Source organism: Pteropus medius, unplaced genomic scaffold (genome assembly GCF_902729225.1).
Source record: "Pteropus medius unplaced genomic scaffold, Ma_sr-lr_union100, whole genome shotgun sequence".
Lineage (NCBI taxonomy): Eukaryota > Metazoa > Chordata > Mammalia > Chiroptera > Pteropodidae > Pteropus > Pteropus medius.
This window is the reverse complement of record NW_024340696.1, coordinates 25,972,552-25,991,469: the sequence shown is the minus strand read 5'-3', so window position 1 is coordinate 25,991,469 and position 18,918 is coordinate 25,972,552. Positions and strand designations below refer to the sequence as shown.

The following is an 18,918-nucleotide window of genomic DNA, read 5'->3' as shown; positions in this document are numbered from 1 at the left end:
AAATCAAGCAGTAAAGTCAGACTTTGTCTTTGTCTTTTCATTTAGTGGAATAGAAGATGAACTCAGCTGAATTCAGTGAAGATGAAGAAGGTAAAAAAAACCTTAATTAAAAAATATTTTTATTGGGTCATACATTCAAAAATATAAAAAGATACAAAATGAAAAATCAAGGAAAAGTCTCGCATCCCTGGTTCCCATCCCCCTCCACCCACACACCTGTTATAAGTATCTTACTATCTTCCCAGAGTTACTTTTTTGAAAGCATCATTAAAAAGATAGTATTTGTTTCTCTCCCCGTCTTCTTCCCCCCTCCTCCAACAAGTTTTGAACAAAATGTTCTTGGAACATGGTTTTATTGTATCGCACTAGTGTATTAAGATAAAAATTGCTTGCTTGGAAGGCACAGTTTTATTGTGACTAGATTTTATTATCTGAGTGGTAGTGTCAAAGGGCGGTCCACAAACAACCTGTCCTCGGGAAACCCGGAGGATCTTTGAGTGGCCCACTGAGCCCTATCTCTTCTCTGCCACAGTTCTAAAAAATAACACTGTGAAGGTGGAGACAGAAGCTGAAGATGCTGCCCTGGACTGCTCAGTGAATTCCAGGTCTTCGGAGAAGCACCCTCTGGACAGCGTCTTCACGGCCCTCCAGGACTGCAGCAAGCGAAAGCAGCCAGCTGGCAGTGAGGGCCAGCCAGACTCTGTCCCCAACGTGAAGAGGCGGCGGCTGATTCCCGAGGTGAGGGCCCAGCCCCTTCAGTGCCTGCTTAGGCTCTAACCCTCTGATGGGACACTGAATCTCTGCTCATGGGGATCTGGGAAACTCCTAAGCCTCTGGGGATAAGAAAGCTTTCATTTCAGCTGTCTCCTCTCTGACTTGAGTATCTAGAGAGTGTCCTTAACTGGTATCTTGTCTATGTCTGGATTCATTATGGGGCAAGGGGAGTCTTCACAAGCATCTGCTCTATGGGGAAAGCAAGCACTTGTTGACAGCAAACCTATATTTTACATAGTACACACAACATAGACTCCTGGAAAAGTGGAGGATCGTCTTTTATGTTGATTAGGGAAGCTTGTTTACTAAAGAAACACTTCAGTGAATCTTTTTGTAAGGTGGAAAATTTTATATCATACCTGTCACCCCTAAGTTATCTATTTTACGAGTTTGATTTATTCCTTAATTACCTTCTGGTTATATTTAACTGTGCTGAATTCTGGAACTGATGTGGTGACCCCCTCTAGCAGCCTGTTTTCCATATGGGTGATAAGACATGTATGCAAAACAGTGAAGACTGAGGAGAGAGGAGTGGTTTTGGGAGATGAGCTATCTGGCCTAGAATGCCTCTGCAGTGAGCCTCCCCATGGACCAGGAGATTACATATTAAACTCTTAGACCATCCCTACTCCCATTCTCCCTCTTTTTCTCAAGGACCCAGATAGGCATTTCAACTTCTGCATGTCTGTTTAAAAGAGCCCCCCACATTCAAGGCTTATTATCATTAGCCAGGACACCATGGCATATCAGCCTGAGACTCTTTGGGTTATTATTGGTTTGTTTTAATTCTCCCCTTTTAGACGCTAGGACCTATTCAAATACATCGAGAATTTATGGATTTTAGAGACTTAGTGAGTCTTCAGTAAGTAAAAACTGTCCTTTAATTAGCAAAATGACAAAGTTAAGATTTTCACCAGGATATAGATATACACGTTTATATTACATTATAGTGAGGACTGACCTGCATTCCACATCATGGAACATTGAGTGTACCCTTATTTATTTATTTGTTTGTTTTTTTCCCCTTTCCAATGGCTTTATTGACATATAATTCATGTACTATACAATTCACCGATTTAAATTATATAATTCAGTGGTTTTCATATATTCAGAGTTGTGCAATCATCACAATAGATTTTAGAACATTTTTATCACCCCACAGAAATCCTGTACTCATTAGCAGTCACTCCCCATTTCCCCCTCCTTTAGCTCCTGGCAATCACTAATCTACTTTCTGTCTCTGAATTTGCCCATTCTGAACATTTCTTACAGTTAGAACTATAGATTATATGGCCTTTTGTATCTGGTTTCTTTCACTTAGCATAATGTTTTCAAGGTTCATCCATGCTGTCACATGTATTAGTATTTCGTTCCTTTTTATGGCCAGATAATGTTCCATTGTTTGAACGTACCATATTTTGTTGATCCATTTATCAGTTGGTGGACCTTTGGGTTGCTTCCACTTTTTGATTATTATGAGTAATACCAGGACAATACATTTTTAAAAATCTGTAATGCCCAGAAAGTTAGTTGAATTTTTTTTTATGTCTACATGAGCATTTTTTATAAAGGATTGATTAGAAATATCCCACCCTTGATTCTGGCTGCTTAAACCAGCCACCTGCTGCATACCTTGTGACTCTGGGGAAAGTTACGTGTGTGAATGGCAGTTTCTAGTGCAGCAAGTAGTGTCTACAGATTAAATCTCAAATTCTTGACTGTTGAGATACCTGCTGTGGTAAATGAAAGCTACAAGATGGTTAGTTAAATAGCTTCTTTGAAAAACATTTAACTTCGCTTTTTCTTATGTTTACTTTAAATCATAATTTATTATCCTTTTCCTTAATGATTGATATTTAGATATTTCCCACTTTTATATGATTACAAATAGTGCTGCAGGGACCATCCATATGCACAAACCTAGTGACCCTCTGTGAGTGGTCCTATGAGTTAGATTCCTAAAGGTTACTCTGAAAGTGTTGAGAAGTTTGAGAAGCACTGTTCCTGAAGTCCCAAAACTATTTTCTTCTTGTTTCATATGCTTATGATCAATCCTACAAACTGCTTCAAGTTTGCAAGTAAAGCCAGAGTTCAAGAAGTAGAACACAAAGTTGAGTGTATTAATTCACTTTTGCCGTGTGACAGTCCTCTTCCCCCACCCCCACACACAAAAAAATTAGCGTCTTACAGCAGCCACTGTTTTAGTCATTCACAGCTGGGTTTTATGACCCAGCTGGTGGTTCTTCTGATTTGGCCTGACATGGTTAGGGCTAGTTAGTCTGAGATGACCTCACTCGCAGATGTGGGGCCTTCCCTGGGCTGGTGCAGATGACTGCAGTTTCCCTTTATGCACTTTCTCACTCTCTAGGAGGCTAGTCCAATCTTGTTCACATGACATGGAAGAGTTCTTGGGAGCAAGAGAGGGCCAGCTCTGTGCAAACACTTTTTAAGCCTCTGTTTATGTCACATTTGCTAATGGCCCAATGGTCAAAGCAAGTCATATGGCCAAACCTAGACCCAAGGGGTAGAAAAATAGACTCCACCTCTGATGTTAAGAGCAACAAAGTCACATTTCCAAGAGGCTTTCACACAGGGGGAACTAGTATGGTTGTTTTTAATAAACAGTTCGCCACAATAAGAAACAACAAACTCTTGCATCAAGAAGGAATTCTGACCATAGCCCGGATTGTGGCCTTTGTGGATGGCCCAAGGTGGCTCTGTGCCTCATTGCACAAATGGTGTCACTATTTATCTCTTCATTCAATATAGTTTTGTTGTCACAGCATCATAGAGAAGGTAGTATCTTCATATTCTTGGGAGCAGAAAAAGAAGGAGAAGGTTCTTATGATTTATGTTTTAGTTGAATCCTTCAGTATGTGAAGTAAGTCGGAAAAGATCTGGCACTGGGCTAGAACTCCGCTGCAGCTTCATGGTGAAGGGATGGCCCACACATCACGTGAACATTGCGATAGCGTCGAGTGCTCCTCTTGATCTGGCAAGGCAGCCTGCCTCATCTGCCGAAGCATCAGGCATCGTCCAGGAATTCTGACGTGCAGAGAAGAGGGGACCAAAATGTATTTGAATATTTCTAATATGACCAATCTAATTTATGTATTCTAATTGGTCATGTATGTTTACTTTTCAGTGGATTAGATACAGTTCTAACCCATTAGATTTTGAAAAGAAAAAGACATGTTTAGTCCTGGATTTTATTTTGGGTGTTTTTCAGCTTTGCTCATTTTCCTTAGTGTATATGAAGTGAGGTTGATATCCCTGTACCCCTTCCTGTTCTTTAAAGAAAAAACGTATATAAATATAATCCTTTTAAAATTTGCGAACTCCTTGTAGAAAGGTATCATGTGATTTCAAGGCAGTATTTCCTTTTAAAGTTTGTATAAGTTGATGTGTCAGTAAATCAATAGCTTCAGAATCTTGGGGACTTCAGAACAATCTATCAGTTTTATGAAATTATGGTATATGTTGATTTTTCAAAATGGTACTAGTCCTAATTCAGATTGAATAGTTCTTTATCTTTCCCTCCCTGAATTTTCTCTGATCCTTCTTACATATGTGGTGGCGGGGGTGGAAGTGGAGGTGGGGAGAATATGCAGCTTTCTTAGGCGCTTTCATCACAGGGTGAGACCGGAGGAACCGGGAAGGTAAAACGAGCAACAATCAAAAAAGAGAGAAAGGAAATGCGTTGACAGTTATTGAGTGCCTACTTCACAAAGAGCACCATCCCTTATTTCTTTTAATCCAGATGGGAAACCAATGATGAGAGAATTAATATCTTCATCAGATAGACAAGCAAACTTAGGCATATAAGTTAAAATAAACTGCCAAGATGCCGGTGAGGCAGCCTTGTGCTTGGTGAGAGGTGTCAGGAATGATTGGGGCACTCAGCTCTCTGCTCCCTGTCCAGGTAAGTGAACCCCATCTTCTCTGATCCAGCTCATAGGAATAGTAAATACCAGAATGAGCCGAGACTGGAGTCAGATAACGGGGGAGTTCACCATGGCACCTTCAGCCAGTCACATGCCCTCTCAGACTCTCAGGTTCCTTCACAGTGAGGAGGGCTGGTACTGCTCACCTTCTTGGTTTCCTGTGTGGATCACTGAGATGCCCATGTAAGGAGCCCAGCACAGGGCCTGCCCCATGTCAGCCTTCAGAAATGTTTACTTACTGCCCTCAGCCTTCATCTCCAACTTGCACCCTTTGCGGTCACTATTCAGCTGCCTCCCTCCACATTTGTCAGAAAAAAAAATGGCATGGAATTACCAAGGGAAGTGTCTGATGCCCTCTAGGACACCCCAGGCCTGAGCACTGCTGTTATAAACACCATTCAAGTCAGAACATAAACCACCTTCTGTCTTCCCCCAACACCAAGGGAAGGGGGGATCTGAGTGATAGCCTTCATGTTAAAGGTTCAGACTCGTGTCAGTGCTGAAGACTTATTTATGAGTGATATTTGGTGCAACACTAAGAAGAAGAAAAAACCTCCCTCAAAAAAAAACTAACAAAAGGCTGTATAAAGGCTATTTGGCGCCTGCTCTGGAAAAGCCTTTATAGCCAAACACAGCAGATGTGGAAGGTGAGTAGCCAACACTTTTATTGGTAATCATCTTTTTGTGCATGGAAGTGGGGAAAGTATTCGAGAGCTGTATGACAGGCAGAAGTTAGCTTTGTTCTTCTGGGGGCGGGGTGGTTCTAAGTTTATTTTTAATCCTAAAATGGCATTGTGGTTTCTTTTTAGTTGGAGCATGGAAATGCCATCTTGTTCATTTGGTGCAGATGTACTGAATACCTCCTAAGTGTCAGTTACTGTGGTACAAGGTGGAGAGTCGTAATAGTTTGCACAACAGCCATAGCAAATAGGTACTATGGCCATTCCCATTTTCATGAGGTTCTTGAAGTCAGCTGTGCCGGGCCCTCCTCCATTTGGAACTGTGCACTTGGATACCACGCTGGCGCTAAGGGCTGTGGAGTATTTGTAAGATGCTGTGAGGAGCCTTTGAGGAGGTCCTGCCCTCCTCAAAGATAAGATTTTCCATCTTTATCTTTTTCTTCTCCCATTACAGTTGCTTTATCTCTTCAGATTCTTATTTTTTCAGGAATGGTAGCACATTCTTCATCTTCACCATACACTGTGGAGTATCGGGATGACCCAAAGGGTAAAAGCCATGAGGGCAGAGACTGTCTGGCGTCTTCCCTGTGTGCCCATGGCCTTGCACAGTGCCTGCCAGATCTTGGGCGCTGGCTCCGTGTGGTAGAGAGCTCATCCATACTTTATTGCTAACTGCATCTGATCACTTGATGATGAAGAATAAGAAAATTCTGTTGAAAATGAAAAAGCTAAGCATCACCCCTGCCTTCATTATTTGGAGGAGGCGGTGGCTCCAGCCCCCTAGGAGGTGTTTCACATCATCTGCCTTTGATGCTATATTGTTTCTCAACTCCCTTTCTCAAATGCTTTCTTGGTGTTCCAGTTTGCTGACACTCTGAGCACCATTTAGCTATTCATCATTTGATGAACTGAATTCAGTGACTGCTTTTGGATTTGGGGTCCTGAGGACGGTGTTTAATCCTTGGACCATATCCATGGTGACCCAGTCTCTGGGATGTCCGTGGGCACAGACATGTGAAATCTCCCCTAAGTGGTCTGTTAACCCCTCACTTATAACCCAGCACCAGCCTCTTTTCATTCAAATTCTCCAAACGAGAGATTTGGGCATTCCCTCTTGAGTATAAGGGTGCTGGTGGCAGAATGAAATGCTCTGATCAAACCTTGGATAGATGCTGGCATGGCAGAGCCTGAGCTATGCAGCAGAGTTCCCATATGGTTGGAAGATGAGCCTCGGAGAATTGGGAATGGTGTCAGCCAGACACCCAGTGCCAAGTAGCACAGATTTAAAGATTTCTTGATACTCCTAGACAGCTGAGCAGATTTTATATCAGCAGCAGCAAACACAGCCAGCTCATCATTGCCTTGGCAACATTTGTGGAATTAATTGGAGTACTGAGCTGACAGGACACCAGTGCGGGGATATTTAAGAACCTTCTTTTTGGTGCTAGTGTTGTGTTTTGTGTTGAATTGTGTATCCAAGGTCTCTGGGAGTGAGGAATGTTGCCCTCTACTGGGACTCTAACTTAATTTTTTTTTTATTCAAGCAGGTTAGCCAGAAATGTTTCTGTTGATGGCAGTGTTTCTAACATGCTTGATAGAAACTGAAATATTTTTATTAATGAGGCTGAATATTGAGAGTTATAGAGGGGAATTCCAGTTTCCATGTACTCTGGCCTTCTGCCGTCTGCGGCAATGTGGGGGAGTCAAACGACTTCTGTTTGTTGTTGGTCCTCAAGCAGTTCACCCAGAGACTTTTTTCTGTACTTCCTGTGCTGGGGATTGACTGGGGCAGGTCTCCATCTAGAACCCATGCTGCACGGCGGGTGAGTTTCTGGTCATCTCTCTGCATTGGAATTTTTTTAAATATTAGTAGGATTACTCATTGTAAAGCAAAGGTCCCTTTTCTAAAATCACTCCTAATGCAGTTATGATTTCTTTGATGATTGGCATTACCAATTCAAATTTCTCTATATTGGTAAAACCTCATAATCTCATGGCCCATGGGACCTACCACATTATTTTGGTGTAATAAAATTTAATGGTGAATAAGTTGCTAAAAATCTAATTTGCAGTCTTTAGGAATTAGCAAGTAAGGCACTTTGAATTTTCTTTGGCAGTACTTTTCAACAGTGACCCACAGTCATAAACACACCTTATAGTGAAATGCAGCTCAAATATATGAATGTATATATAAATATGTAGATATACACAGAAATGAAACAAAACTTTCCTGAAATTATTACATTACTATGTGCAGTGGACTCTGGTATTTCCTATTCTATTTCTTTTTCATTCTTGTCTTTTTTCTTTCATACTTCCTCCTCCTCTTCCTCTTTCTTCTTATGCTAGTCATGATCCATCAAATCAATTTCACCATTTACTAATGAGTCATGACCCACAGTTCCAGACATATTGCATTAAGGGTAAAGATTTTCAACTATCTCCATCTGTCTCTCCAAGTTTCTGATTTGTGTATGTGTGTGGGGGAGGGGGAGCAGTTCCTTCCTTCCTTCCTTCTCCTCTGCTTTCTGCCAGATAGTGAAACAAAAGAACTTGTAAAGAGCTTAAAACCCCACCTTTAGCTCCGTTGTCTTGTACTTTTCCTCTGCCCCCAGCCTTTATGGCAAACAGACCTCTAAGACATACCTATTATGAGTGACTTACCCTGCTGCCAATGCTGTAGGAAAGTCCTCCTCTTGTTTACTGGTCAAGAGTAATCATTACAAATAATTTTATAAAAGGCATGTAGTATTACCACTGCTCTGGCTTGGAAATAACATTGTTTAATAATAATCATATTGTAATAACAAATATTAAATACTTAACTGTGATCAGACATGGGCTCAGCGCTTTATGTACATTATCTCATTAAGTCCTTACAACCCCTGTGAGGTACCATTATTTATCCCCGAGTTACACACAGGAAGCTGAGACATGAAAGGTCATGTAATATGGCCAAGGTCACATAAAGAACAAACCTGATGGTCGAGCTGAGCTCTTACCACTCCTTTCCTCTCCAGTCATGCTATTCATGAAGCGAATAGCCTATCTGAACAGCTCCTCTTTCTTAAAGCATGTTTTTAAGAGTGGTAGAATCCCCTGCCTCGCTTTAAACACCCACACGTGTTGTTGACTAACATTCATTGAGCCTTTCTGTGTCCCAGAGACTTTGGTAGGCACTGAAGATAGACTCAGGAATGACATGGTCCCGTCATGTAACTATCATGCAGTAGGATGAAGACAGGGACAGCTTGGTAAGAAGGGGACCCTAAGAGGGAGTGGAGCAGATAGCAGGCTCCCTCCACCCCAAAATGTCCCTGGTCTTGTGCTCATGGGAAGTGTGTATTGTTTTTTTTGAGGGGCAGGTCCTCTGATCCTTCATCATCTTAGACAGACAAACCCTGAGAAAGTAGATTTAAGAGAAAAATTAACCTTTCTCTAATCTGAGTCACATTGTTCTATTATCTAAAAGAGAGGGTCCAGGAAGTAATTCATTAATTCAAATGAAACGTAACAAATGAGAGGTTCAGGAGGGTCAAAGTTTTATGTTTATGTGGCCTCCTGGTCTGTTTTTACCCTGGGCCTACTTATTCTTGGCTCTGTGTTGCTCAGCTGCCATTGTACATCTAGCCTCTTGAGATTGTCTCTTTGCCCTACAAGAGAAAAACACCTCATGTACTGGCACTAGTTAAATGAAGGCTTACAAATGACATTGAATCTGCCTGGATGAGATAAACTGAAAGTGACACTCTTCCATGCTCTGGTGACTCAGAGAAGACCAACAGTACCCAGGAACTTGTTAGAAATGCAGACTCAGGGATCAGAATCTGCATTCTCATAAGACCCCAAGTGATTCATATGTATATTCGAGTTTCAGAAGCACTGAGCCTGGCTAGGCTAAGCCAACCAAATTTTTCCCAGGTGTAGAAGCATCTTAAGGGTGCATTTTATTTTTGTCCATTCTGCAATTGCCCGGGGCACACTCATGTCAATGGAAGCAAACGCTTTGTGCTTCAACTCTGCCTCCCACCCTCCAACCGGGGCTCACCAGATAGCTCTTCTGCTTAATTAAACTCTCAAAAATATATTCTCATGAGTTTTGGGTCAATTTCAACATTTGTCAAAAACAGTTTCATGAAGTTAGGACTGAAATACAATGCATGGCACATATTTAAAGTGTACCATTTGATAAATTTCAATTTGTGTATATCTATGAAGCCATCACTATGATCAAGATAATAAACATATCCATCACCCACTACCACTAACATTTCCTTATGCCTCTTTGCACTCTCCCTGCACCCCCAGGTAATAACTAATCTGCTTTCTGTCACTATAGATAAGTTTGCATTTTCTAGAATTTATGTGAATGGAATCATACTGGTCTCTTGTTTGTCTGACTTCTTTCAGCAAAATTACTTTGAGATTCATCATGAATACCATGGGTATCAGTTCTATTTCTGAGTGGTATTTCACTCTACAACTGTAACGACTTGTTTATCTATTGTTAATAAAAATTTGGGGTATTTCTGGTTATGGGCTATTTACAAATAGGGCTGCCATGAACATTTGCTTAGGAGTCTTTATGTGATTCTGTGCTTTGATTTTGTTTGGTAAGTAAATACCTAGGAATGGAATACCTGGATCATATGGTCCATGTATGTTTAACCTTTTTAGAAAGTACCAAATCTAAGTGGTTATACTATTTTATATCCCCACCAGCAGTGTATGAGAATTCTAGTTCCTTCACGTGATCTTCAACATTCGATATTTTATGTCTTTTTTACTGGACCCATTGTAGTTGGAGTGATATAATCAAATCTCATTGTGATTTTAATTTGTATGTTATTAATAAGCATCTTTTTATGTGATTATTTGCCATTTATATATCTTCTTTGTGGTGGCTTTTGAAATAATTAGGTTGTATATTCTTGTGTTTAAGAGTTCTTTAAGTATTCTGGGTTCAAGTTCTTTATTAATGCTTTGCTGCTATTTTTCCAGTCTGGGCTGGTTTAAAATTGTTTTAACAGTGTCTTTCAAAGAGCAGAAGTTTTTAATTTTGGTGAAGTCCAATTCCAGTTTATCAGTTGGTTCTCTTATGTTTCATGCTTGTAGTGTTATGTCTAAGAAATATTTGTCTAAACCAAGGTCACAAAGGATTTCGTTTTTTTTTTTCTAGTAGTGTTAGAATTTTAAGTTAGGTTTTATATTTAGGTCCACAATCCATTTTATGTGCATTTTTGTCTATGGGATGTGGTAGGATGAACCAGCATCATTGGTGGAAAAGGTTATCCTTTCTCCACTGAACTCACCTTTGAACTTCTGTGGAAAGTCACCTACCTGTCTGTCTGTATGTAAATAAGCCTCTTAAACTGTCCAGGGCCTGGCAATAGGGAAAACTAGTGATGAAAGCAATGAGAATTCTGGGTTCCCAATGGTCAGGATTATTGCTGTCCCATCGTGGAGCTTGGAGTCAAGCTTTGCGGCTGTTAAAGGGTATCTTGAGCTTCCCTGGGAGTCCAGCAACAGTGGACCTACAGAGCGTACCATCTTTGGGTGAGTCAAGGAATCCGTCCCTCAAATTATTTTTGGTAGGATTTAATTCTCTCACAGACCTCTCTGTTGAGCAAGCATGGATAAATACATAGCAAGTACCCTTCTAGATGCACAGGAGACACATTAATTCATTACATACAGTGGGTGCCTTAAGACAGGAGGGCTTACTTCTCTCCTGGAATTCTGGTTGAGAAGGGCTGCTGGACCAACAAGGAGACCAAGACTTAGAAATCTGGGAAGCCCCATCTCTTCATGGAATCTCACAGGTGGGTGGGCCCTGTCCAAGGTAAGACATGATTCTAGGCAGTGGAAGAGTTGGCAGCACATTGCTGCTGTCTAGACCCCGTTCTTCTGTGCTCACCACTGTGCATCTCAGCTGTCCCACGTGGGGACCCCTGTTCTACTAGAGGCTGCAGACTGGAAGACATGCTGCTGCATTCTGGAGTTGCCATAGGCAGGAGTCATCATCCCCATCGGAGAGCTGCTAAGGCCTAGGCCAGTAAGGTGACCTGCCATGGGCCTCTGCAGGAGCTCCTCACATTCTCATGGTCTCTCCCGTCCCTGTCCGAGTTCTCACCAGGCCTTGCCAGCATCTGTGCTCTGTTTCCTGTTGGGCCCTGTGGGCAGGAAGTCCAGCACTAGTGACCTGAAGGATTTCGAAGCCTTCAGGTCTAGCCTAAGCCTCTCAGGAAGCAGTGAGAGCAAGCAGGTTTGGCACTGGGATGCAGGTTTGTATTCATGATGTGTTCCTGGATGTGTAGAGTGACTCCGGGGCATAGGAAGCAGTTCCTCACATGCTCTTGTGATTGGCCTTGGCCCCTCTGTGTGTGTGACGCAGACCTGTGTCTAGTGTAAATCATAACACTCCTCTAACACACTTTTTGTTTTCCAGGCGCTCCTAGCAGGCATGAGGAACCGGGAGAACAGCTCACCCTGCCAGGGCAATGGAGAGCAGGCTGGCAAGGGCAAGAACTTGGTCTCTGTGTGGTCAGGAGAGGAAGAGCCTTGCAATGATGTGACCACCCCCTCCTACAAGAAGCCTCTTTATGGCATCTCACACAAGATCATGGAGAAGAAGAACCCTCCCGCCGGGGATGCGCTCAGCACATATGAGCTCTTGGAGAAGGCAAACCCCCGCAACAGCCCCTCACCGCTGCGGCTCCTGAATGAGCCACAGAAGCGAGATTGTGGCAGTGCGGCCCCCGCCACTGACGGCGACCCTAACATCTACTTTCTGATCCAGAAGATGTTCTACATGCTCAACACGCTGTCCTCCAACATGTCCCAGCTGCACAGTAAGGTGGACCTGCTGTCTCTGGAGGTGAGCCGCATCAAGAAGCAGGTGAGCCCCACAGAGATGGTGGCCAAGTTCCAGCCGCCTCCGGAGTACCAGCTCACGGCGGCCGAGCTCAAGCAGATCGTGGACCAGAGCCTGTCCGGTGGGGACCTGGCCTGCCGCCTGCTGGTGCAGCTCTTCCCCGAGCTCTTCAGCGACGTGGACTTCTCCCGTGGCTGCAGTGCCTGCGGCTTTGCGGCCAAGCGGAAGCTGGAGTCACTGCACCTGCAGCTCATCCGCAACTACGTGGAGGTCTACTACCCCTCCGTGAAGGACACGGCCGTGTGGCAGGCCGAGTGCCTGCCCCAGCTGAACGACTTCTTCAGCCGCTTCTGGGCCCAGAGGGAAATGGAGGACAGCCAGCCTGGGGGCCAGGTTGCCAGCTTCTTTGAGACAGAGCAGGTGGACCCTGGCCACTTCCTGGACAACAAAGACCAGGAGGAGGCCCTGTCTCTGGACCGGAGCAGCACCATCGCCTCAGACCACGTAGTGGACACACAGGACCTCACCGAGTTCCTGGACGAAGCCTCGTCTCCGGGTGAGTTTGCCGTCTTCCTCCTGCACCGTCTCTTCCCGGAGCTCTTTGACCACCGGAAGCTGGGTGAGCAGTACAGCTGCTACGGGGATGGCGGCAAGCAGGAGCTGGACCCACAGAGGCTGCAGATCATCCGCAACTACACAGAGATCTACTTCCCTGACATGCAGGAAGAGGAGGCCTGGCTGCAGCAGTGTGCCCAGCGCATCAACGAGGAGCTCGAGGGCCTGGGTCTGGACGGGGGCAGCGAGGGTGAGCCCCCGCGGGACGACTGCTACGACTCCTCCAGCCTGCCAGACGACATCTCCGTGGTCAAGGTGGAGGACAGCTTTGAGGGCGAGCGGCCGGGCCGGCGGTCCAAGAAGATCTGGCTGGTGCCCATCGACTTTGACAAGCTGGAGATCCCGCAGCCTGACTTCGAGGTGCCGGGTGCCGACTGCCTGCTCAGCAAAGAGCAGCTGCGCAGCATCTACGAGAGCAGCCTGTCCATCGGCAACTTCGCCTCGCGCCTGCTTGTGCATCTCTTCCCCGAGCTCTTCACCCATGAGAACCTGCGCAAGCAGTACAATTGCAGCGGCTCCCTAGGCAAGAAGCAGCTGGACCCGTCCCGCATCAAGCTCATTCGCCACTACGTGCAGCTGCTCTACCCACGGGCCAAGAACGACCGCGTCTGGACGCTGGAGTTTGTGGGCAAACTGGACGAGCGCTGCCGGCGCCGGGACACGGAGCAGAGGCGCTCCTACCAGCAGCAGCGCAAAGTCCACGTGCCGGGCCCTGAATGCAGAGACCTGGCAAGCTATGCAATCAACCCGGAGAGGTTCCGAGAGGAATTTGAGGGGCCTCCGCTGCCCCCCGAAAGAAGCAGCAAGGACTTCTGCAAGATCCCTCTGGACGAGCTGGTGGTCCCCTCGCCCGACTTCCCGGTGCCTTCGCCGTACCTGCTGTCAGACAAGGAGGTGCGCGAGATCGTGCAGCAGAGCCTCTCGGTGGGCAACTTTGCCGCCCGGCTGCTCGTCAGGCTCTTTCCCGAACTCTTCACGGCCGAGAACCTGCGGCTGCAGTACAACCACTCCGGGGCCTGCAACAAGAAGCAGCTGGACCCCACGCGGCTCCGGCTCATCCGCCACTATGTGGAGGCCGTCTACCCCGTGGAGAAGATGGAGGAGGTGTGGCACTACGAATGTATCCCCAGCATTGACGAACGGTGCCGCCGCCCCAACAGGAAAAAATGCGACATCTTGAAGAAAGCAAAAAAAGTAGAGAAGTGATGGGCAGCCTGGGGCCTGAGCCTTTTGGAGCACGTGCTATGGTATCCACAGACACGCACCTTATGTCAGTGGGGAGTGGCTTACTACTTTTGCACACGTAAACACCCACTCAACCACAAGAAAGAAGCCTTGCATTTGGTCTCTCCTACTTGTGACTTTTGTCCTGAGTTCCCCAGTGGTGCAGCCAGTTTGGGGAGGGCTGAGCTGTGAGAGCAGAGAGGACTCAGGAGGAGGGGTTGTCTCTCCTTGGCCGTGTCCTCCCCTTTCCCTAGATTTCAACAACTCTTGTTCCTCTTCCCACATTTTACATCTAACATTTTTATCAAATTTTTTTAAATTAAAAAGAAACCCTTTTTTAACAGATCACTGGGCTCTTTGGGGCCCATTTTACTTCGGAAAAAAGTCTTTTAAATATTTGAGGTGAAGTACTGTGAGATGACTTCAGTTGCTGGGATTTCTTTTTAAGATGGCTTCAGATTTATGAAATTTTTAGAAGTGCCATGTTCATGCATGATGGCTGATATTAGCTTCAGGTGGCATAGAGACCCATTTTACTGACCTTGTCTTTTACATCTAATTGGAAGAGTCACGATGCCCCTTGGACGGCAGTAGAGGGGGTGCAGTCGTGTGACATCTTTTGTGACCATGGTCACATTCTCTCTTCCACTGTAGTGCTGAGGGAGGGGCTCACTCACTGGCCTGGCCTGTCCTCCGTTGCTGTGTCGGTAGACTGTCGTGCTCACTCTTTGTAGACAAGAACACTGGATGATGATGATGATGATGATGATGATGATGACATGAATGTAGATAGACGTGGAAACACGTTCACAGTGTCTTTTGAGCTGTGTCCTTCCACTGCCCTCTCCCCTCTTCGCATGAGGATGCTGGTTGGAGGGGCAGACATGTTTCCTTGGAAAACTGTGTGTGTCAATAATTGGCTTCATGTTTGATTTAAGGACAGGCCCCTTTGGGCTCACTAAGAACTGTTTACTTTGTGTGTATTTGTACAAAACCCGGGTTCTGGGAGCTGTATGGTAACTTCACCACACCTCAGTGTTAGTTCCTCCGGTCAGGATACATCTTTGTTCCTCAGGGTGGGCCCAGACCCTCAGGCCTCTGGAGGATCCCTGGTATTGGAAGGACACAGGTCATCTCAAATGGGGCTCCCATGTCCCTTCCCCGGGTCCTCTCAGAGCTTTCCCTTTAACCCCCCTAGAAGGTCCTGCTGTCCTACATTTGGCTGTTCCCTTGGCCTTAGGGTGAGACATCTCTCCCCACTGGTTGAGAAAGTCACACTGCTTCAGGCCAGTGGCGTGTTCTCCTGGAGTTCCAACCTGGAAATTCTCCAACAGTTAAAGTCCTTAAAAACACGTTCACCTACCTGACTCGGGGGGCCAAATGCCTAAGAGGGAAAGGAAACAGTCTAACTCAAACTGAGTACATCATACTAGAAACCTGGAAATTGAATGAATCACACAGGGTAGTCATAAAACCCACGTGGCTTAATATTTTGCTACCTTAAAATGCAGAAATAATAGAAACAATCTGTGAATTATCTTTATACAGCTGATACGGACTTCAGTTCCAGTGGTTGTATGACATAATTTTGCCTGCACCCAGCAGGTTTTATATATATATGTGACAGGATTTTAAGCAATGTAAACTTGCTGATTTAACTTTAGTAAATTTGCTTTTAAATGTCATTTACAGATTATTTCTGTTGAAACTGCAGAGCTAAATTATTGAATTTTTGAAATGCACAGTGACTTAATGACTCTCACGCACCCACACGTGCACACACATTTCTTATTAAAAAACTAAAGTGAGATGAAGGGGACCTATGTGAATATAACAAGTTCACCCTCTTAGTGCCTGGGCAGGAGAAGGGGCTGGAGCAGCCAGGAGGCTCACTCTCCCCCCTCCCCCCAAACTGGGCCTTTCTCTATGCCTTAGTCTCTCCAACACACAAATGCATGCACACACGCACACACACAAACTCACACGCGCACACACGCCCTACCCAAAGATGGCAGAGGCACTCTCCTGCCAGCCCTACTGGTTGGTGGGTGCCATGGAATTTGTCCTGGTCTCTAGGATGTATCCAAGAGGATTCCAAGCCATGTGAAAATTGTCCTACTTTCTAGAGGGTGGAATGAGACCCTGCAGCTTCAGAAGCACAATCATTTATTAATTTTAAAAATCCTATCTACCCACATTAAAGAAATTAACAGGAGTTAACAGGTTCTAGGAATGCAATGTGTCTATAACCTAGAGCATGTTCAGTTTTTGGAAACCGTATTTTCGGTGGTTTCCTAAATACCTTTTCTGTGTAGGGCTGCTTCCCCCCACATCTTAGAGTCCCTTTCAATGAAGAGAGGTGGACACACTCTGGGAGCTGTTTCCTGTCCCTCTGGACTGTCTCATCAGGAAACGTCTGCAGGTCCTGTGCCTGTCTGTATGGTGTCCTCAGTTCTCCAGCCATACAGGTGGGCTCTAGGAGCAGTGTTTTACATGTAGCAATAGAAGTACAAAAAACTCGTTTGAAAATTTTATGTTTTTCCATATAATCAGTTGGCAAATCCCTTCCTCCTCTCCATCTAAATTCTTTGGTTTTTATTTGTTTGGTTTTGATTCCTTTTTTTTTTTTTTTTTTTGTATCTGGAGGACTAAAGAATTAGCACAGACACATTCTGATGTTAAGTAAAATAGCAAGTCACAATAGGTGGTAGTGTCCCTTATTTTCTGTGTTGTTTTAAAAGAATGTATGAAGATAGTCATGAATGTACTGTGTTCTAATCCTGCTTCAGTTCACTTTGGCTGTATCTACATGACAACAAACGTTTGACAGGGAATAAAGTCGTGTCTAGTGTCATGGGCGTTAGTGTGCCCCTCCCCATTCATTGTTGGCCCTGAACTTTCTTTTATGTTGGGGAGGGGGTACCACCCAACAGCAATCATCAACCAACCAATGGGATCTACTTAGTGGTGAATGGATTAGCTGTTTAAATGGTAAGAGTCACCAACGTGACCACACCACAGCATGGCCACTGGGGTTCCTGTAGAGATGGCCTTAGTTTCCACATTTTCCCCCCATATTTTTGCTTCTTGCTTGTTTGAGAGGGGGTCTCGAGACCCCTGATTGGAGATCAGTGAGCTCTAACCCTGCCTGTTTAGATAGACAGTATGAGTGGGGGCGGGGCCAAGCGGCTATTACTGCCATTTGGAAATACTTGCCTCGTGTAGATCCAGCCTTAATGTTTTTCTGACATCCTAGTGATAGCAAACCCTGCACAAAGTGGATATCAGAGTTAATACTGTGAGGAGACAAAATAATGAGAATAGTTTTACCAAAGATAATGAAATATCACATAATGTCTGCATTTTACCATTGGTTTGAGTGCATCCTTAGAAAACTGAATGTAACAAAAACCCAGGACATTTTTGGAAATTGTATGCTCTCTAGCAACTTTGTGTGAATTTTTATACAAGCACTGTTTTATGAGTTATATAAAATGTTATAAAAATAGAAAAAATACGTCTCATAACATCTTATTTTCTTAGAGCAGAGGTCTCTCAGAACATGTCATGGTTTGTTTATACGGCCTCCTCACCTGTTCCCAGGGGAGGACATGAATGCTCAGTGGCATCTCAGCCTCTCAAGCTTCCACACTGGGTGTCAGGGCTACAGCTCACAGGATTTCAGTTTGTCACAGCTGAATGACTGAGAAGCCAACAAATAAATACTAGCCCGTTTCTACACCACAGCTTTATGTATTGTGGCTTCCTGGTCACAGAGTGGGAGGTGAATTTCACCTTTTACCTTTACTGGTCGGTGGCCAGACCCTCCCTGCTGTCAAGCTTACAGAGCTTCCTTTCACTCTTTGCCCTTTGGATTCAATGGGATTTGGTTCCTTGAAGTTAACATATTAACTGATAACAAAAGGATGCATGTTTTTTCTTACCCTCTTTCTTCTCTTGGACTAATTATAAATCATTAACTTTTTTTTTTTTACCCAAGTGTCACAATACATAAAATAAGTTGTGGCTTGTGATTGGAACACTTTTCCTTCAGTGAGTGTTGGTCACTTATGAGTCCTGACACTTGTGTGCTCTAAGCCTTGTGCACATTAGGGCTGGTCAAGGGCTGGAGCCCCAAACACTAAATAAATCCATGAGCAAGTTTAAGCAAGACTTGGAGGAAGGCTAGATTCTTTAAGCCCCTTCTGGCTGTAAGTATCTCTGTTTTCTACCAAAAAGAAAATTCACAGAGAATTTCAACACATGTGAGCTTACTTATAAAATCTAGTTCTCAGAGATAACGCCACACCAAATTCGTTACCATGGTCATAAGAGTAGTGAGATGCAATGAACTCTTTAAGGGAGCTTCCAGATAAATCCAATACCCCCAGGCCAGAGGCAGGAAAAGAATGACATTTATCACGTGTTCCTTATAATGGCACCTAACATTCGTTGAGTATGTACCATGTGCCAGGCACACACTGCTAAGAGCTGTACTGGGGTTATCTCTTGTAATCCTCTCAAAAGCCCCGTGAGATAAGTTCCATAATTGTGCCTGTTAAGAAAGCTAAGGTCCTGAATGCTGTTAAATGCCACCTCATTTAATTCTCAAAATCTCAGTCTTGGGCACTGTTCTCTGTTTTGTGGTAAGGAAGGAGAAGTAAGTTTATTGCCCAAGTTTACACAACTGGCACATTGCAGTGTCAAGATTTGAACTTAAGTTTGTCTCTACGATACCACACTGTCTCAGGAGCTAAACAGCCCCTGAACCACAATATACAAAGATTTAGATCCCAATGTGATGTCC

The 18,918-nt window shown here is 44.4% G+C and overlaps 1 protein-coding gene across 1 annotated transcript in view; it reads left to right on the top strand.

Moving 5' to 3' along the window:
- Window positions 1-17,626, top strand: part of BEND3 (BEN domain containing 3) — a 31,111-nt gene extending 13,485 nt beyond the window's left edge. The window contains exons 2-4 of the mRNA XM_039869763.1: window positions 46-90; window positions 533-738; window positions 11,847-17,626. Of these exons, the coding sequence (XP_039725697.1) occupies window positions 57-90; window positions 533-738; window positions 11,847-14,093 (2,487 nt within the window). The 5' untranslated portion in view covers window positions 46-56 and the 3' untranslated portion in view covers window positions 14,094-17,626. The remainder of the gene's footprint in view (window positions 1-45; window positions 91-532; window positions 739-11,846) is intronic.
- The last annotated feature ends 1,292 nt before the right edge of the window (window positions 17,627-18,918 follow it).